Source organism: Uloborus diversus, chromosome 1, assembly GCF_026930045.1.
Source record: "Uloborus diversus isolate 005 chromosome 1, Udiv.v.3.1, whole genome shotgun sequence".
Lineage (NCBI taxonomy): Eukaryota > Metazoa > Arthropoda > Arachnida > Araneae > Uloboridae > Uloborus > Uloborus diversus.
The window spans coordinates 48,939,889-48,962,593 of NC_072731.1; the positions used below are offsets into that span (position 1 = coordinate 48,939,889).

Consider the following 22,705-nt stretch of genomic DNA (forward strand, 5'->3'; position numbering starts at 1 on the left):
ATGTCATTTTTCTATTGATATATAGCATTGCTTGAGACAGCTTTTCCACGGTGCCATCATCTTCAGACGCCAGAAATTAAAAGTTACAATGACGTGTCTGTCGCCCGATCGATTTTTATGCAACTAATTCAAACGACGATAGTTATTGTAATACTATTTACAGAGCTGCAGGATAAAATTCAATTGATAAAACATTTGAGTATGTAAACATTTTTAATGTAAAGTCTATTTAAAACTATTATTAATCTATGTTGTGATTTTTAGACAGTTTTGTTTTTGGTCGTCCCGAGTTTAATTGTAAATGTGCTGTAAACAGTTAATTAGTTTAAATCAGCGTTTTAGATATTGTATCATGCAAGAAATGTAAAATTTTAGTTTCGTGTTAGAGCGAAACCTCGTTATACGAGGGTTCTCGTAACTTAGCCCCTCGTATTAGATGGAAATTGTGCTGAAAAGAAATGCGTTTTGTAAGAAAAGGATGACCTATAACAAAAACAATAAAGCTTTCGGGTGACAAAACACTGTTGCCTTTTTTTGCAAAGTTAAAAAAAACTGATGAACCCAAATTTGATGGAAAGATATCCCGAGTTCCTGTATCAGATTCCGAGACTAGTTTTAATAGTTTTTTTCTGCATACAAGATGGATCTGTCATAAACAGATGTATGAATGAAATGAACCTTCTTTAAGGAGATATCAGTACATAAAATATAAAACAAAGCAGTGACCGTCATAAGCAGCTATTATCTTAATGTTTATTTTATTATAATTAACATGCAATAACTTTTTAGTTATGTCAGTAAGTTAATAATTAATCACAATTTTTAAGCTAAACAATCTTTCACTTCAGGCTCAGATCAAAATTTATGGGTTCCACCACAAATATCAACAAACCCTATACATTTTATCAACTCTTACCTGAGATGTTGTTCAAAGTCGTTATGTAAATTTAAACAGGATTAAAACTTTTTTTAAGCACAAAATCAAAGTTCACTATTAGAACAGGAAATATCATACTATTATTTTATGGCTTTTACAAGACGAATCCCAGAGGTCAAATCAAGTGATTTATTTTAAATATCATTACTTTAATCAGATTTCACCTACGTTCAAGAAAATTGCCGTACGTAAGACTACATTCTTAAGCATGACCTAAGGGTGTTTAGGTTTCTAAATTTTCGAAAATCTTGGGTTGCGGATTCCAAAAATTAAAGGCGACAACACATTCTAAAACTGAAAAATTATTAAAAAAAAAAAGTTGGCTATTTCAATGATTTTTGTATGCAAATTTAAATTTTTTCGGAGGGGGGGGGAGGGACACATAGTTTCTGAAATTTTCAGACTGTCTTCAGAAAATGTTACTTGAATCCCCCCCCCCTAAAATGAAATCTTGTATCCGCCCCTGATAAAAACACAGATAATATATTATTGAAAAACATGTAAAATATGTAAAGAAAATATAATAATGTCAGTAAAAATCTAGAAAAAAAAAGCATCATCCTTCAATATCATCATCCTCATCTTCGAAACTAACTCTGCACAGAAACTGAATTTTTACATGTTTCACCTAAACAATGCATGCAAATCTTGGAACATTAAAGGTCTGCATTTTCATTTGCATCTAGATGACAGTCTCGCATAATTACTGTTAATTTGTAGTCACACATTAAATGCAGAATTCCCTTGGAAGCTTCGGAAGTGACGAAAGCGTTGTTAACAGTCCACCTTATTTCATAACATATCCCCAATTAATGGAATTCATGTTTTTCAGCAGATCTGTATCAGTATCTATTCCTGTTACTGGTCTGGAGCTGTTCCGGCAAGTTTTTATTGCAATTGAGCAAATTAATGCATTGGTTTCCCTATCTATTTGCACAATAGCCATTCCTCCTTTGGAAGTATTCCATCATAATTTGAATTCAATTTGATTTGTTCTCAGAATTCCGCAGAAAGTTAAGTCTTTTTAGTCGTTGCCACTACATTTTCTTCAAAAAGTAGTCTCAGACATTTTCTGCATTACTTTTCTTTGTTTCTTCATAATGTTAGTGGGTAATGCACCAGTGTATCCATTAAAAACCAAAACTTCACATATGGGTAGTTCTCAAAAGGTGGGAGCAAACACAGACTTCAACTTTGAAGCTTCAACACCAAATAACTTTCATTTTAATTAACTCTAAAATTTTTGAGGTAAATTATAATGCTGTATAGAGACAAGAATTGACATAAATTATGGAAAAAAAGCTCTTTAAATGTCCTTAAAAAATATTTTCTTTGCTAAATGGCACAATTTTGGACATACCAAAACGTTAACTGAGCAAATGTACCATTAAAAAATTTTTTTTTTAAATTATTTCCGTACGTTTCAAAAGAAAATTAAAGGCATGAATCTTACACTGAATAATTTTTTGTTAATATTTTACACAAATAACAAAAGTAAAGACAGATTATTTACTTTGTAAACGATTTTAGAAAAAAGTAAGTTTGAAATTTGATGCATGTCCTAAAATGCATAAAAAAAATACAATTTTGAGATAACAATGATTTTTTTAATTAAAAATAGAAGTTTTGAACCGTTTTTGATATTTTTTTATTGTTATTCTGTGAGTGTTTTCTTTTTTTTTTTAAATCCTCACTTAATATCAAAAAAGGAATTTGGAACCATTTTAAGATTTATGGTAGTTTTAAGGAGCGAAGCAGATCAGCAATGACTTTTTCAAAAGGAAAATTTAGCCATTTCAGACAAAAAACTCGATTATGTTTATATCTTTTTATGCTATAATGTCGGTAAAACACAAGTATCAATTCTAACAGATTAGAACATAGCATTTTTCAAAATCGAAGAATAAAAACTAATGACTAAGATAAAAGTGAAAACATTTTTAAAAAAATACCACAAAAAATTATGTATTTTAGTAGCTTATGTGTTCTGCAGCATATTATATAGAACACAGAAATTTCAGTTTTTAGTGTCAAAAAAATGTTTTGAAATTTTTTATTGGTTATTTAAGGTTATGTTTTGAAACAATATTACTTCTAGAACCTACAAGTCTTTTCGGAACTGAAAAACCTTTATTTTCAACATAGATATATGCTGGGCAAAATGTACCAGGCGGCCATATTTGATCCGCCATTTTGGATAGAAGCTCACATAGGAACTAAGGGGACTTTTCAGGGTTGGTTCTACACATGTTCAGGAAACTAATCCTGAAAAATTCAGCTAATTATAAATTTGTCGTGTATCGACCCTATTTTCAGCCTAAATTTACTGGGCTATTATGTCATTTATGATTGTTTCCTCTGGTCACTTAGTTTAAGGTCAATAACATACTAGTACCATACTTTTGTTTGTTATAATCATCATTAAATTACTACAGTTTCATTTTAATTTAAATACCATAACATGTTATATTATAATATGCATTGGACTCTGCAGGGACCGATTTAAAAAAGGTATAAATGATAAAAATGAACGTATAAGAGAGAAACGTATTAACATGTTTCACTGTTTCTGCAGTAACATAACTTTTTGGGCCTGTGGACCAGCAACAGCAATTAAAAAAAATTTGGGGACCAGTGATTTTTTTTTTCTTTTCTATTTTTTGAGAAGAAAAAAAACCTTGCATTTGTAGACCTTAAAACATACAAATTTCTTTTCACAGGCCGGTGAAGTTTTTTTCCCTTTTTTTTCGTGGGAGGGGATGGGGGGGGGGGAATAGATTCTAGTAACGTTAAATACTTTAATAATAATAATAAATGTGTTAAAAAATATACAAATTAAACTTTACTGGGTAGTAAAGAACTAAGAAAGTATTCAAATGTAAAAAATAAAATAAGTAATCATCGTAATAATTATACAGAAGTAAAAAACATTGCTAAAAAATAATAGAAAAGCAAGAAAATTAATCAAAATTCATGTAAAAGATGTCTTATAGGATATTATTTTAAAAATTGAAGTATTCGAGGAATTTATGCATTTTATGTTTAAACAAATTGAATATAAAAAATACATACTTACTCTGAACTTTCAATAGTTTCATTACTAGGCATTGTCATGAGCACACAATTTACAAGAATAGTAACAATAACTAGAAAGCTGAAGGCAGGATGGACAAGGATGTAAATGGCAACACGACGCACAGGGTTGAAAGGGGTAAGAATCCACATACTGTCAGTTGCACTGAATCGAAAGATATCCTTTCCTTTGCTTATAATCATAAACGTCTGGAATAAAACAATAAAGTTGTCTCAATTAAAAAAGTTGCATCCATTTTTTTTTAAGTATAGTGATAAAAAGTTCATCTTCAAAAGCAAATACGTAAGTCAAAATATTAATAGCAAATAAGTGAGTCTAAAAATTTCAGCTGAAATTCTTAAAATATACAAGAAATTTATAAAGAACTAGCAGTACCCGCACAGCGATGCCTGTGCTGAAAATTTAATGGAAGTCCGTTAAAAAAAAATTTGACGCCCCCACCCCCTCTGATATGAAATGATTATTTTTCTTTCTATAAAATGCATACACACCTTTTCAAAAAAAAAAAAAAAAAAAAACCTATTAAAGTTTTTTTAGAATTTAAAACTTTTCATCAAATCATTAAATTAGATTTACAGTTGCTTTAAAACTCTATTTAGAGAGTGAAGCGGTTTTTACTGCAATTTAAAATATTTCGCCAAATAAACAAAAAAAAAGACATCAAATAATGTCTTTCAAATGTAAAAATAATTCCGCAACTCTATTGTTTATCGCCAAACTAGCCGAGCAACCATGCTATCATAATCCATTCATCTAACAGAAAAAAAAAGCATCCCGTGGAACATTAAAAAATCATCGTCAGAAAAAAAGAAGAAAATGTCTTACATTTCACTTGGATAAAAACAAATCAAAAGTTTCTTTTCTTTCAAAACAATGAATTCATTTACGGTTGCTTTAAAACAATAATCCTAGACTGAACTGCTCAGCGCCTAACACTCCAAGTGACCACGCTACTGGAACCCAGCCCTTTTGTGAGTGAAGGGAATGTTTTTTCTTTGGCAATAATAAATGTTTCGCCAAACAAACAAAAAAGTATAAAATCACATTAACAGTAGCTTTCAAATCTTTATATACATTAAGAGTTGTGTTGCCCACTCTACCTTGAGAATAATATTGTGTCAAGTGACTTATATTCAACAATCAGGCTTAAATAAAAGAAAAAAAAAACACCATGAAAAATTACCCTTTTCCAAATCCCCTCATTTTTCTAAAATATAGTAATTATAAGCTTATACTAGGGGAGAACCTAATCTGGCAGCGTCGTAGTGCTGAGATTTACAATTTGCACAGCCCAGCATTGCTGCCAGGTTAGATTTGCCCCAATTATCACGAGGTATCTCCTACACGGAAAATAAGAAAAGGAATGGCAATAGTCTCTCAATAATACAAGCAACACACACAATACACAAGAGCTTCGTAACAACAAAATTCAGATCTTACTTTCACTAAGCGATAAAAATGGTCCTGTCAATTTATGAACATTAGTGGCCTACTTTGTGGTGCACAAGGAGTTTTAAACTTTTAAATTAAAAAAAATAATGAACCTGTACAAATTTGTTTTTCAATGTATGGTATAACTTTGATTTAACGATACCCGATTAAAAGATTTCCTCAATTTAATGATACATTTCACTGGTCCGGATTTGAATGCATTGAATGTATTTGCTCCTCGATTTAACAATAATTTTTTCCAGCCCCTTGACAATCATTAAATCGAGGTTATACTGTATCATAATTTAACTTTTCAAGTTGCTAGATTTCAGAATAACTAGTTTTGTAATTTTTTCCTATAGCATTATTGCAGCATTTTAAACTAATTTCTTTTTCTGCTTTTTTTACAGTGCCCGGTGCACTCAGCTTCTGGTATTGGAGGGAATCATCATTAAAATATACCTGGGTTTGTGTGACATTCAGGCACAAGTGGTCTGAAGTTTTCCCCAGTGGTTTCTCGAAATTCCACTGCAAAATGCAGTCCCCCCGACCATATTTGGTCATGTTAAAGGAACCCATGACCAGCCCCCAGGAGCAATGTTTGGACAAAGCTGTTTATGAGGTATACAAACTATAAATTCAATAGCAGTTAATACTCCCTCAGATCTCTTTGTTTTTTTGACCAACTCCAAGCTTTTAAAAGTTCATAATAACTCATATGAGCACAGATTTGAAATGCTGTAGTAATAGACTCTCTATCCTGCTCAAAATCAGTTCATACTCAAGAAAAGTTTATTCAGATATAACCTTTTTTTTCTGACATTGATGTTTGTTTTTTAAAATCTAATTTTTATAATTGTCATGGTAAAATTTAAGAAGATTAAATTACAATTCTAGTGAAACCAAAAATGTAATCACAAAACCTTTCTTTGTTCTAAGCATCTGTATTTTTAAATAAATTGTTTTGCTTGTTACAATCAAAAGGATATTAAATTGATAGAAAAAAAATCACCTGTCAAGATTCTTTAATTTATTCGAAAAGAATAACATTTCAAATTTTACTCAATTTAAATATTAATTTTAGACATTCAATTTTTTTTGGATGTATCAGTGATGAAGCGTTTGCAACACCTTATACTTTATTCAAATGCCATATTAAGTGTTTGAAACAGAAGACAAAGACAGAGGACCAATTCTTTTTTGCTATAATCGATGTAATTTTTAAAAATATTTTTCTTCTTTTCTTGCAAACAGCTTGATGTAATTTTGAAACAAAACAATGTTTTTTATTGTAATAAACAACAAGTCTGCTGTACTTAAGGATTTGTTTTTATTACGAAACATACCACACACATTTTTGATTATCTGCATTACTTTGGCCCTTGTTAGTCATGATAAACAAGGCTGTACTGTACTTGGGATATGTATGTTTCATGATTTCCTTTTCTTTGTCAAGGTTAGAACTATTGTAGAGATCATCAAGACTTAATGAATGTGATATCCTTTCTGTTCTGCTGAGGTGCCTCTGAAGTAAAGAAATGAAAGTTTTTTTTTTGCTGTGAAGGAGGTGATCATTCCATTACTGATCAGAAGTTGTCAAGATCGGGAAGGGCGTCTATTGTAATACATAAGTTTCATGCACAACGGGAGTGAAATAATTTGTGATTACTTCCAGTGATAAACATTCATCGCCATCTTCTCAAACTTTAACTTCTTTTAATAAACGATAAGTTTCAGTAGCGATTTGGCCAAGTTTCATGTGAAATTTCACGACAATTCTTTGCTCTACTATTAAATTTATCATGCTTTCCGGCAAAACAGAACAAACACCTCTTTTATAAATGATGGTTATGGCCAGACTGATTTCTCTACAAGCACGGGAGGTGCTGCAATTGAAAGAGAAGGCTTTATGCTGCACAGCTGTCCGTCTTTCAGATTTGGCGCATGTGTGGTTCTTCTGTAGCAGCATCAGTCTCGTTATTTAATAGCCACACCTCATATATATATATATATATATATATATATATATATATATATAAAAATCTCGTGTCACGATGTTTGTTCGGGGTAAACTCCGAAACTACTGAACCGATTTTAATGAAATTTCACAACTATATGTAATTTGGTCCAACTTAAAAGATAGGCTACTTTTTATTATTTATTATTGCAAATTAAAAGCTGATTATGCAATTATATTGTGTATTGATTATTTAGTTGTATGAACTCTTAATAGATGGCGCTCTAAGTAAATTCATCCTCAAAACTTTTTATACTTAAGTTCATTAAAATTTACAAATGATTCTATGTTACGGAAATTCATGGTTATCAATAATATCGCCGTAGAAAGGAGGCGTATGCAGGTCACACTTTTCAATGTAAATGTCAAATTCTACAAATAAAGTTAAAATTGATAAGCAGCGGGTCGTTCCGCACTCACCACTGCTTTTAAAAACGCATGAGGCTCATATAAATATCGAGTGTTGCAGTTCCATGAGATCCATTAAATACTTCATAAAATGAACGTTAACAAAGGTCATTATTAGGTCACATTTGAGGTACGAGATATGGACAAACTTGACGAAATAAAATGATGAGCAATGAGTGGATATATAAGCAGCAACGACGATATCTGGCATAACTTAGTTTCCCTGTGTACGAAAGAGACCCTTCTGTACAGCATCTTGCAGCACAAACACCAAAACGACCGATTTTTTTTTTTTTTTTACATTGTCAAAAATCTAATGTGTATGGTCCGATTCACAGAAATAAAATTGTGTACCATTGTTCCACGCTATTTTACATGCACTGTAAACAAATCCGAAATGTCACTGATTATTTCCGTGGAACATGTTGGAATTTCACAGGTTCTCAACAATTTTATTTGGAAATCAAGTATCTGCTTCAAAAAGTTTCCTGAATTGCTACAAACGTCATGAATACAGACTTCTCACTGTAGCGAAAAATATTTTTTATTCCCAGTTTAAAGATTAACTGAGCGTATTCATTAAGTGCAACGGCTTCTGTTCGATTCTGTTCAGTCAACATTGACTAAGACCTATATGAGAGTGAATAAGCCTTTGGATTCCGTAACGTTGCAGAAATCGAAGGCGAGTTTGACTTATGGTACTTGCTTGCGAATCTGTCTTATCTTTCGCCATGCGTGCAGCATTATTGTTGGAGCTTTCTTGGAAAAAAAAAAGAGGTGTCAAGCTTAATATTCAACTTGCCTAAGTATTTTCTGAAGGTCCAGCGACACGACTGGCTTTTAGCCAGGGGGATTATTGAATTCTTTAAAAAGATTCCAGGATGAATTCAGGAAGGTTAATGAATTTTAGTGATGAACTGACTTTACTACCGTCGTCGTGGTCCGTCCAGACTGACGTAACTCCCAATGGGAGGAAGTGAGTCACTGGATCCCGTGACTTTCCAAGAGTAACAAGCAAGTAGAATTCTTTGTGCGTGCTTGAACGTCTTTCTTAGCAGTGGCTATCGTTACGATAATGCTTTTGGTACTTTCTTGGTGAGTCGAGAAATGTGACAAGCTATTACTTTTAATCTTACTTCGGTTCTCTCTTAAGGTTTTAGAGAAATGACTGTCTGGAATCGGAGAGGTCTCGGAATGCTTCAGAAAGACTTCAGGATAATTTTAGGAAGGTTTCTGACTTTTAGTGGGATACGTTCCTATTTTTGCAAGATATGTTACTGGCAGAAATTATGCGTATTCGCTGCTCATTATTTTTCAGAACGTTTACTAATTCTTTTTACAGTGCTGAATAAAATAAAAAAAAAAAACATGGAAGTTACGCAAACAAAGAACATTAATCAATCTCGGGCATAATTAAAAATTTAAGCCAAGACATAGGGACCAAAACTCCATCCAAAACAAAACTGACTACAAAAAAAAAAGTGAATGAGGTTTTTGCATTTGTTTTCGTTAAGCATTTCCAAACAGGCAGAAATATTTGCGAACCGTTAATTGTCGAGTGTTCAATACATATCATGATGCATTTCGCGAATTGTAATTATCGGTAGCACACAATCATTGGAAGTTGCATTTTATAATGCAGGTTTTGCCTAACGAGAAGAAGTATTCGTCAACTGTTTAAGATACTTTTGACGACATAATATCCAACACACTCATCATTTCTGTGGAGAAACTATATAAATTTTATGTTTGAAGATGTACTCCATAGAGTTAATTAAACATACCGACATCCAAATCTAGATTTTACACCAAAGATGTATGATGAAGCTTTAGTGTTGATTGAAGATTTATGCATTTCAATTTCAAATTGGTTGTTTATTCATTATGGTGTAATATCACCTAATGGATTGGTCATCGACTTAGTTAACACTGATTTACAACGAAAAAAAACAGTGCAATGACGCTGTCTTAGCTACAATGATTGTAAATAATGAGCCATTACTGACAGCTGAAAAAAAAATCAAAATCAGATTGTGCTGACCGTTGACACTGAACAAGACTATACAGTTGTCGATGAAAACAAAGCCGTAAACATTACAACTGAATTTTTAAATTTCTTAGATGTACCAGGAATGGCACTATACGATTTCTGGTTGAAAATTGGTTCACCAATTATTCTTCTTCCCAGTTTAAACCCACCTAGATTATGCAACGGTACACGTTTCTTTCAAAATTTCAACAATTTTGACGGAAAGGTTCAAAGGAGAAATTTTTGTGTTGCCATGTAATCCATTAATAGCGTCATAATTTTCAAACTAATTAACAGAAACTCGCAATTTTTGGACTTACGTCACTTTGGCTCTGAGGTACAGATTTTAAGCGTTACTAAAAATATTAATTAGATTCTATCAAAATATTGAGCAAAGGAATATTTTAATCCAATTACTTTGCCACAGCAACACGTGGCTGGGTCAGCTAGTACATATATATATATATATATATATATACATATATATTATATATATATATATATACTGAACCAAAATAAAAGAAAATTAGAAAATAATAAAATAAAATAGAGTAAACCACAAGCCCAATGTTGTGCAAAGCAGCCAAACAAACAGCCAGGTAAATATTATAAAATGCAAAACAATAAACACATAAGGGATTTACTAAATTAAACAAATAAGAATACTAAAACTAATAAGACTAAGTTGATGAAGCCAGAACTCCTCAGCAGTGGAACCGAACTGGCTATAATGACAGCCATTGGATTCTAATAGTCGAGACAAAACCCCAATGTATAGTTTTAGGTCCTAGTTTCAGGAAATCTGTGTTCAGTTTTCGCATACGGTGTGCTTAACCTTATTAATTTCACATGATTAATTTTCCTACAGTTAGAGATTTATTAGTAATAAAAATGTATGCTACATTGAAGGAATATTTCTAAATTCTTAATGAGAACCTATTGAAATAACGAAGAAAGTCTAAGACCATACATAAACGCGTTTATGCAGTCACCCCACTCAAATATACAGAAGTAAAATTTTCAGTTTTAACTTTAGTGATAACCAACAAGATCAATTGTATATGTATATTAAGTTCATTTGATTCCCGTTCCAGCTTATTTTTTTATATTACAGGATATAAACTCCTAGGGTAACAAGTCTCCAACCAATAACAAGTTACATCACCCCTGAGGGCCCCCTGTTCCTACCACATCAGTGACTAATGAGATGGGAGTCCCTCTGGAAAATTAACAAGTTACAAAAGGACCAGAACTTGATGATTTTAACATTATTCACTCACTAGTAAAAAAATGCAATTTCTTTTCATTTTGTGCTTACTTAGAAAATGCTTACCCATTTGATTGTGATGCTCTGCAATAAAATTTTTCATTGCTATTTAGGGAAACAGAGATTTTTTACAAGCTCAAAGTAAAATCAAAAAAAGTTCTTTACATCATATATGCAATCAAGAGAAATGCTAAAAATCCAGGAATCTCTCAGAAAAACCAATAGATATGGCAAGCATGTAATTTACATGTTTTTAAATCTTAAATTAACTAGAGCTAGTTGATTTCAGTCATACTAATAACCAAATTCTTTAATCAATGAAAACATATAACAGGGTTGACATTTAATCCTGGAGAAAAAAATCCCTGTATGAATATACAGCATTACAAACATGCAAACACTGATATTTGTATAAGAAAATTAATACCCTAATAATTTCATTATGGTGGGGGGGGGGGGAATAATAAGTTAATCAATTACTTTTTAATATTTTCTTAAACAAAAATGGAGAATAAAAGAAAAGAAAAAAAATGTTGAAGTAAAATTAATATTTTATTTTATTCCGTTTGCTTTTCTTTTTTTCAAAATTTTAATTAACTTATTTTTGATAGTGTATATTTTTTTTATTGATCTTTAAAGATTGAATTTAAAAAAAAAAAAAAGAAAAAAACAAGAAATTCACTGTATTTATTTTCCAGGTTTTTAAGGACATTTTCCAAATTCCCTAGATTTTCTGTTTATTTATTATGTTTTTTTTTTTTTTTGTGGCTTTTTAAATTCTGTTTTTTTAGGTTTCCCTGTAACATGGCAACCCTGCATCAACTAGAAAAAGGTTCCTTATTAAATCTAACATTTTCTTGCATGAAGCAAGTAATTCCCACATATGTACCATTGGATCATTCTTTTTTTGCAGAAATTAATTTCTATTAAAGCAGTACTTATGATAAAGAGTACCTAACCATTGCAAAAAGCAAAGTTTGATTTAACTTTTACAGTGTAATATTGGCAACACTATACAGTAGAATACCTTTATAACGCTGATCTGTATAACGCAATTCTCGACAAACCGCACAACTTTTCAGAAGTAAACAATAGGTTTTGAAGTTTAAAAAATCTCTCTGTTTTGCTTTGCAAACGTAAAAATTGTTAGGCCAATTAAATTTTGAAAGTTTTTCATCTTTCCATCTTTATGCAAAGCTTTCAAATGAAAATTAGTACTCACAGTAAACAGAAAATACAAGATGGCTCTTGAAAATGCAGCTGTTATGCAAACTAGACTGCATGAAACTGGTAGACATGCAGGATAATTCACTTTCTTTTGATTGTGAAACATTTATTTGTGAATAACTAATTGTAATGTTAGAGCTTTAATACTCATTGCAGATAAAACTCATTCTGAAGTGCTAATATATAGATATATTGTGAGTAGTATTAGTTGTAGTATTAGTTTCAAAATTTGTGGAACAATCTATATAATGCAAAAACCTGTATAACACAAAAGCTCTGGTCCCAAGGTGTGCGTTATAACGGTCTTCTACTGTATACTTGAAAATGTTGTTTAGTATTTTTAATTGTTAAAATAAATTAAACAGTGCATTAACCGTTAATGATATCAAATACTATCAACATAATCTTAGTTTCGAAATAATCATGTAATTATTTTATCAAAAGAAACTAAGGATTAGTAACATAGTAGTCAAAACCTTGGAAAAATATATTTAAAATATCAATGGTCAATATTTTGAGTAATTAAAATCATCAACTTAAAAATATTCTTGGTAAGGCTTAGAGATCTAAAATTTCTGGAAGCGTAGGAGAAAACCTTGAGTTTTTTTTTTTTTTACAGAAATGAATTCTTTGAATTAATATATATAATCGTGATATTAACTTAGAAAACATAAAACACGTTAAATATTTAAAGATGATAATACAATTCATGTCATGCTATTTTTTCCTTTGAATATCCTTCAGAAACTTTTAAATAAAAAAGTTACAGTAGTTTTCTTTGTTCAAAATAACAAAAATTATCTAAATTAGTCAAATCTCCCATTGATTATTAATTTTGAGCAACATGTGTTTTTTTTGTAAATCTTGACAAATCACTCTAAAATCTTGACAAATATGTATTTCTTTTCATGTGTAAATTTTTTTTCATGACTCACATGATTTATATGGGTGGAAATAAACAACTTCTGAAAAAAAAAAGCTTTTTTTCCTCCCAAAATTTCAGTTTTTTCCTTTAACTGTTCAGATTTGCAGGTAGGCTGTAAATTTAAGCTATTTTGAAGAAAAAACAGAATCAGTACAAATAAAATACAAAATACTTACTCACTTTTTTTTATTTTTTAAAATAACAATCACAATAAATACATATAATAAAAATAATAAATACACCCATAATATTCAAATTATACACATACATTTTAAAATATATACATTTTCTGAATGAATTTTTGAAAATATACTACATTTTTACACTTTATAACCAAATCATTTCAATTATTGAACTCTACAATAGTTGCTCATGAACTTTAAAATCAAGGCAAACAAATCTACATCTTCATTAATATATTTGACTTGTAAATACAATAGAGCAGGGGTTGACAACCTAGGGCCCACAAGCAGTTTAAGGATGAAATCGAACATGAATGAACTTTAATTCATAAATGCTTTCAAAGTTAAAAAGATTAATTTAATAATTTAACAACAAAAATGACTAACACAATATTGATGAAGCATGAAATTTTGGGTATAAAAAATGAAGGTATGTGATTAAGCTTTGCATTGCTGTTTCAATCCACTGAAAAAATGGTTCCTAGTAACCCCAAAACATATTAAGCAGTAAGTTGTCGCCCCAAGCCAGGGCTAAGGCAGAAACACATGCAATATACCAGACAGCCCAGTTATGACGCCCAGAGGCTGTAGTTTCATTCTTATTAGAACTCATCCATCTGGAAAAGTGAATAACCGAGCTGGAGGCAGATGTCATCTCATTGAAGCTGAGAGCGCGAACAAAATGGTAGATAAAGTAAATTGATCATTAATATGTATTTGACTATGTTGCAATGTGCTGTATTAAAGTTACATTTACCATTTACAGGGCTCATACTCATTTTTAAAAGTGAAAATTAAGGACTTTTTAAGGACTCTCAAAAATTTTAAAGCGCTCATCGAAAATTAGATAACTTTATGTGTACCATTTTAAAGTTTTCCTGGATCCGGGGGTGGGGGAGGAGAGCAAAGTACACATACACTCCCAAAATGCTATTGACTGCAATGCCCCATTATCAGTGAATTATATTTTAAAATTACATATATCACAGGGATGAGAGTGTTCAGAGAGCAAAATAGAGGAAATCCAAAAAGTTTTTAAAATTATGCAGAAAATGGATGAGATCAAAATAGTCCCTGGAGTCCATGATATTCCAAAATTCAACAAAATAGTTATTTTACGAGATTCAAAGATAAAAACAACAAAATAACAAAATTTTCCCCATGTTAATTATGATTGAAGTAATTGGGTCGTAATTAATACAATACATGGCATGTATTGTATTCATCTCTCAAATTTCCGTTACAAAAAAAGATTAGGAAAACGGGGATAGATACAGAGAAACTTATTTGCATATTAAAGCATTAGTTTTGTAGCTTTTTTTAGCATACAATATAGGAGTAAGAGGCAAATTGAAGGGAAAGAACTAAAATACTGTTCCTTGACTGTTAGTTTGGATTTCATGAACCATTCTTTCTTTATATGCACTGATGAAAGTATGAAAGAAAAGACTTGTTTTTAATAGCCTCGAAACTAGAGGTGCAGATTAGCGGTCGCCACTCGCCAATTAGCGACCAAAAATTTTCAATGGCTACCAAAGATTTCAGCGCCGATCGCCACCGGGTGACCAAAGGGGGAAAAAAATCCCCCCAAGTTGAAGTTATCGATTGCACTGTGCTTTCGGATCCAGTTTTTCATGCTGTGGTAAGTCACTCGTCTAGACGCGAGGTCACTTACTGACCTTCAAGAAAAGTTGAAATGTTGCCCCTCTCCTCGCTGATTCGTTGACCACTTCCCGTTTGCTACACCTACACTGCGTTCGGGGCTTAGAGTATTGTTCGGGAAGGCGGGGGGGGGGGGGGGGGGGGGGGGTGAAAACTGAAACCTCCCCGCGGTCCAGCAGACATGATCCCTGAACCCAATCAAGGTCAACACCGCAGCATCTGCAGTGCCTGAGGAGGGGAAACGTAAATACGGCGGCGTAGCTAATTCTGATAACTTTTTAAAAGGTTGAAAATGATGAGTAGAGGTAGCTCAAAGAGAATAAAATTGGATACATCTTCCAAGACTTTATTTCAGTTCTTCAAAACGAAGACAACCAGCATCAAGTCAGTTCATTTTTCATTATTATAGAATTTTCTTTTTTTTTTGGGAAAGATTACTGTAACGTGTGTAACAAACTAAACATGGCACCAAATACATTATTTTTCTGCTGTATAATACGCTATCGATTTAAAAATCAATTTTTAGAAGTACCAAATTACTTTAAAGTGGCCGACTTACACCGGGTGTCATGAAACTTTTCACGACTTGCTTCGCGAAAATCTGCTTCCCTTGTTCCTTTTACATCTTTTGCGAATATTTTAATATAATATAATTTTTTTTCAATCTGAAAATATTTTGACAGATGCAGCGTTAAATTAGCTTATTTAATGTTTGATTTTCATGACTTTTTATTTAGGAAGCCATATTAAATTTGAAATCGTACTTCGTGCGAAAAATTGCACTTCGTGATTTAGATTTCAAACCTTTTACATCTTGTAAATATTAAAAATATTTTTTAAAATCGGAAGTTATTTTGCGCAGGCTAAATTTAATTAGCTTATTTCGTGTTTGATTTTAATGAATGGATTTATTTTTGGATCCATGCTTCCTTTGTAATCGTACTTCGCGGGGAACTGCACCTCGTGGTTGAGTTTTCAATAGCTTTGCATCTTGTTCATTTCTTAATATTTTTGACAAATGAAAGTTATTTTGACGTATACTACCTTAGATTAGCTTGGTCTATGTTCCATTTTAATAAAAGAATTAATTTTTGAAGCCACGCTTCCTTTGTAATCGTACTTTGCGGGGAATTGCTCTTCGTGGTTGAGTTTTCAATCCCTTTGGATCTTGTACAGATTTTAATATTTTTGATAATCGGAAGTTATTTTGGCACAGGCTGCCTTAAATTAGCTTATTTTTATGTTTATTTTAAAGACTTGATTTATTTTTGGAATCGTGCTTTCTTTGTAATCGTACTTCGCGTATAACTATAACCACGTGGTTGTGTTTTAAATCCTTTTGCATCTTATTCATATCTTAATATTTTTGACAGACGAAAGTTATTTAGACAAATGCAACCTTATATTAGTTGTTTTATGTTATATTTTTATAAAAGAATTTATTTTTGAAGCCATGCTTCCTTTGTAACCGCACTTTGCGGGGAGCTGCACCTCGTGGTTGAATTTTCAATCTTTTTGCATCTTGTACAATTGTCTTCATATTTTTGATAAGCAAAAGTTATTTTGATGTGTGCTTCCTTAGATTAGCTTGTTTCATGTTCCATTTTAATAAAAGAATTTATTTTTGGAGCCATGCTAACTTTGGAATCGCACTTTGAGGATAATTGCATCTTGTGCTTTAGATTTCCTTTTGCATCTTGTACCAACATATTTTAATTTTTTGGCAGTCGGAAGTTGTCAGCTTATTTTAAGTTTTATTTTAATAAATAATAAATGCAATTATTTTCGGGAAACGTGCCGACATTGCACACCAGTTTTGCTAATCTTTTTGCATTTTTGAATACTTCAGAAGTTTTGATAATTGAAAGTTATATTTTAATAACTAAAAAGTAATAAATCCTGTTCATATATTTATTTTTACAGGCTTTATTTTAATCAATTTAATTTATCCTAAAATATTAAATCTAAACATATTTTTTTTTTGCTGTTGAATTTGAAATGTATTATTTCTATAAACGATACTAAATGTCGTATGTTGAGAGGCAGATTTCTAGAGTAGTGGATAGCTACTTTATTATTAGTTCAATTCTAATTCAGACTTTTAAAATAACCATTTGTTCGCAAACTACAAATATTTTTCTAGTTTGTTTTTATTATGTGGTTTTGAATTTTAAAATTTAGTCCTACAAATTTAAATTTGCAAATATGTTGGCAAGGGGGATTCTATGAAAAGTGAAACCAGTAGGTCAAACAAATATTAGATTTTTAACTTAATGTGTTCCTCCATCCTATTTCAATCCAAATCTTTCTCAGATTTCTTCAATGAGAGAAGGAAAATACTTACCAATCTTCACTGGTACTGATTTTTATTGTGCTAAGATTTTTAATACATAGATATATAAAATATATGTACAGTGAAGCAGAGTTTATACGTTTTTGAAGGGACTGTATGAAAAAAGTGTAATAAGGGGAAAAACGTACAATAGGTATGCAGTAAAATGTATTGGATTCTGCAGGGACCAATTCAAAAAACGTACCAAAGAGAAATGTATAAACGGTGCTTTTCTGTATATGTATATATATATATATATATGTATATATATATATATATGTATATGTGTGTGGGTGTATGTTGGGGGTGTGTATGTGTGGGTGTATGTACCAAAAATTTGAAGTGGCTACCAAAGTTTTTGGTGTTGGTAGCCACTGGCTACCAAAGAAAAATACCAGTCTACACCTCTACTCGAAACAGCTGTGTGCAGAGTTTTAAACTCTTTTTACTGCCTTTATTTGTACTATGCTACTCACATAAGAAGTTTTTCCTGCATGAATGAAAATGGTAATAGTAGCTGCACAAATGGAAAAAAGAAAAGTTACATACTTCAAATAACGAAATTTTTGTACATAAGTTTTCAATGTAGTTCAACAATAGGGAAGTTTTCGATTTTTCAATTTTATTTTTATATGATAGAGTAACATGTATGAACATCCTAGGTGAAAATATTTTTGCGATACGAAAAGTATTTTTTTTAAAATTAATTTTTAAAGTTCAAGCGCTTGTGACGTCATGCGCTCTTCCGATAGGGGAGAAGCCGAAGGTCACGCATTCGACTTCGAAGACGAAATGTAAAAGGCTTATCTCCTCGCATTTCTGGAACATTAAACCTCTCATCCTCTCGGAAATATTCGAATATCATCATTGATGTTACATGAGGAAGATTATTTAGATTGTGCTTTAACGAATCCGATCTCCATAGTGTGTTCAAAAGGATTATTGAAATTCTAAAAAATAAAAATATCAGCGCGCTCAAAATGTCCCTAGCGAAAACAAGGGATCTTCGGCGGAAGGCTGCCCATTCGCGCCCTGTGACATAGGCTCGTGACGTTTCAGAATAGCACGCTTTTGCGCGTGGTTTTTTAAAAATTCATTAAAAATCAATCACGGTGTTTTAAAATTCGGCGATGGTGAATTTTTTAGTTTTGAGGGTCAATTAACAATATCCAATAGCCAAAATATGAACATTTAATAGGTTGCAACTTCCCTATTGAAGATACATTTAAAAATTTTACGAAACATTCTTTAATGTAAAAGTAATGATACCATTGATACTCGAATTTATCAACATTAAGGATTTTATGAACTATTCACAAAATCCTTACATCCTGCAACATCCTTCATTAAAGCAATGCAATTTTTCATTCTTTTTCATGATGACCTGTTCGTTCATGAACGACGCATCCCTATTTCATTTTAAATGAACTAATTGCTGGTGAAGACAAATTTAGTGGAAGGTAATCGCCTTCTTCAAAAATCTTTGCAACTGAAAATCTGTTGGGATTATAGATAGGTACATTTTGGTCATTGGGATATCTAACACTTTCTGAAAGTTTGTCTTGATTATAACTGTCCCTGCCACACTGGAAAAAAGATTTTAAGAATGTTGAGGTCATTATTAGAAATTGTAGTTTGCTGTGATAAATCCTACATTGTTGCTTTCTTTTCTAACTGCTGATTGCAGTTTTCGGAATTGCTTATTGAGGCTTCGAATATTGAGTTATTGTCTGAACACGTTAATTTTGTTGCACATTTTTTACAGTACTTTTCTTTCGATTAAGTTTATCCATAGGTTGGCTCTGGAACTATGATTGACCACTGTTTCACATTAGAGGTGAGACCCCCCCCCCCCCCCCCGCCAAATGAAATGCATTATTATGGGGAGTAGATATTCTTCATAAAACATTCATTAGGTATATGAGGCAGTGAAAAGCAAAGGGATGTAAGTGCCAAAATTAAAAATTTGGAGATAACATGTACAATTGATAGGTGAATGATGCCCCTGTCTTGGGGTATGATATAGTAGTAGGTGCTGCTATACAGTATGATTTAGAAAAACATTTCAATGAAAGCCTACCGAGTCGCGCAACTTTAAACGCGGTTTACTCAAAACTTTAAAAAGATGCACTTATACCCCTCTTTGCTTCTCACTGTCTCATACTTATTATTTTTTTTCCAGTTCAAAACTTTATAAAATATTTTCTGCCTTTCAAGTGATGGTCAATTTTTAAATGGCAAATTTACTAAAAAAGAAATTAATTTTTTCAATGACAAATTTGATTTGAACATGAATTTGAATTGACTCAGTTTCTGTCAGTATATAATTAAACATTAAATTTTTTTAAACAATTTGTACATAAAAATTGTTTTTTTTTTTTACATAAATATTTCTCAATATTTATATAAAAAACAATTTTTACATAAATATTCAAAAATATTTGGCCTGCATTTGAACATAGTAAATACAAAAAATAAATAAATAAAAGTTACCTTCGCCCTTTACAATGAATTTAAGTATTTGTCACGAAGCACTCACTTCTTTTTCGGTCCCAGGGAAAACACAAATAGTGTAAAAACTAATAGCTAATGGGTTTACATTTTTTCAATAAAATCTACCAATGCAAAAAAGAATGAATTTAATATTTAATACGGGAAAAATAGTACACACATTGATCACATCATACATGTATAATTAGCAGTAACTAATAATAAACTCAATACAGTAGAACCTCAATAAAAATGGGGATTGTAGAATACATTATGCACCTGCATTAGAAGAAGCATGATGTAGTGAAACTTAATTTTTATTTTTACCACAAAATAAATTAATGTCAATACAGCACTAAAAGACTGTGAATAAAAGATTCTGTCAAACTTTGTTAAAATTTCATCATGCATTATTGCCTTGCCTGCAGAATATTTTAAAGAACTGCCTATAAATAATACTGCAGTCACAAAATAAAAATGTAATTAGAGCCTAAATGTGAGTTTAAAAAACTTGTAGTGGAGGACAGTTAAGTATTAAAGCTTGGAAGGGAGCGCATGAGTAGGTGTCACACATAAAAAGTTGGATGTGGAAGACCACAGAGACTTTTGCGAATGAAAGGAAATTGAAATTAAACCAATTTTGCTGTGAAAAGAGGCATTATATAACAAGGTTCTACTGTCTTCAAATAATTCAGATACTGTAGGTTTTTCTCAGCAAGGGAAACTTCAGTTTTTGCAAAATTTACATTTTGACATCATCAACTTATGATTTCCTAGAACAATTTTGAATTTACTTCATATGAAACATATATATCTGGTTTGTTTGTGTCACAAAACAGAATGAATGACAGAACACTTTTAACTAAAGTAGATTATACAATCTTTTTTTTTTCATTCATTTTGCTTCAAGTATTATTATTTAATAATTTTAATCACTATATTATGGATCAGCATATTAAGAACTAATGAAAAGCTTTCTGCAAACACAAATCCTAACTGGAAAATTTTCTGCAAATAATTATTTTGCCTTATTCACCCTTGAATAAAGAATTAAATTTATATTCAAATATAAAAAAGACAAAAAAAAAGTGCTTTAAATCATGTTTTTTTTTACAATAACATGATTTATGATAACACACGTTGGGGTATATAGCTATTCTCAGCTTAGAAGCTTGTTACTTCTAATAATCCAATCTTTTTCCATATTTTATTTGCAGGACAATATACATATGAAAGATGGACATAGCATAGGAATGAAAGACACCCAGGGCTACTGGTGAGAATCGAACCTGCGCCTCTCTGCTTACAAAGCAGTTGGTGAAACCACACAGCCACCGAGGCCCCTACAATAACTATTGTTTATTCTTTATTTTTCACCAACAGAAGAAAACTGCCAAAACCATTATTTTTTTTCACACATGTGCTTTAAAAGGTTTTTGAAAAAGGCTTCAACAGAAATTTACAGAAATTACAATTTTATATTTAAAAAAAAAGATGTTTTTTAAATTAACGTTAGCAAAAAAAAGTTTAAAAAAATTTCTGCAGAGCCAAAAATTTTCTGCGAACGCCGTTCGTGCGTTCCTCTATATTATGCAAGACTGCTAATTTGAAACATTAAATCTTTTTGTTTGACTCATACATTTGCTAGACACCTTTACGACTAAAGGGGCTGTCATAAACATGATTTTATTTTCAAGAAATTTGACCCCTCCCTCTTGTAACTATCTCACTTCAACTTTTTTCCTCCTTTGTTTTTCATCAGCATATTTGTTTTTGGGCAGTTCTCAAAAGGTGGGAGCAAACACAGACCTCAACTTTGAAGCTTCAACACCAAATAATTTTCATTTTAATTAACTCAAAAATTTTTGAGTTAAATTAGAATACTCTAGAGACAAGAATTGACATAAATTATAGAAAAAATGCTCTTTAAATGCCCTTAAAAAATATTTTCTTTGCTAAAAGGCGCAATTTTGGACATACCAAAGCGTTAACTGAGCAAATGTACCATTTAAAAAAATTTTTTTAAAATTATTTCCATACGTTTCAAAAAAAAAATTAAAGGTATGAATCTTACACTGAATAATTTTTTGTTAATATTTTACACAAATAACAAAAGTAAAGACAGATTATTTACTTTGTAAACGATTTTCGAAAAAAGTAAGTTTGAAATTTGATGCATGTCCAAAAGTTACGATCTTTACAATGCTACTATTTGAGAACTAAGTATATGATGTTTTCGTTTTAAAGGTGTTTATCGAGCCTCAGAATCAATTTTTAACTGTTTAAAAGTGTTTTCATAAGCTTTTATGCAGTATCATAGAAGAAAAATAATTTTTCCTAAACGTACATGTGAGATGTCCAAATGGCGTTACGATCTTGATGCCGATGATTCTGTCCATTTATTTATAATTTTTGATGATCTACTGTCTTCTAACCTCAATAAAAAAGGTTATTATAATGTTATCTTCTGTAATCCATTGTTATTTTGCATAATTAATATGTTACACATTGAACAATACATAAATTATAGTAGAAACATGGCTGGTTATGATCGAACGAATGCCATTTTGCGCTAAAATCGCCAAGCAAACCTCCGTTGGCGATAACACAGTATACGATAAGCTAAAGGTTACCAGAGGGGAATTCCAGGTTGACAAATGACAAATGCAGTTTATTGTCAGTTGTACCAGTTTTGGCGACTATC

At 31.3% G+C, this 22,705-nt stretch overlaps 1 protein-coding gene across 1 annotated transcript in view; it reads right to left on the bottom strand.

Annotated features, from left to right (window-relative positions):
- The window catches only part of LOC129229533 (sodium channel protein para-like), a 180,100-nt gene that overhangs the window by 126,657 nt on the left and 30,738 nt on the right, over positions 1-22,705 (bottom strand). The window contains 1 exon segment of the mRNA XM_054863858.1: positions 4,014-4,219. Coding sequence (XP_054719833.1) covers positions 4,014-4,219 — 206 coding nt within the window.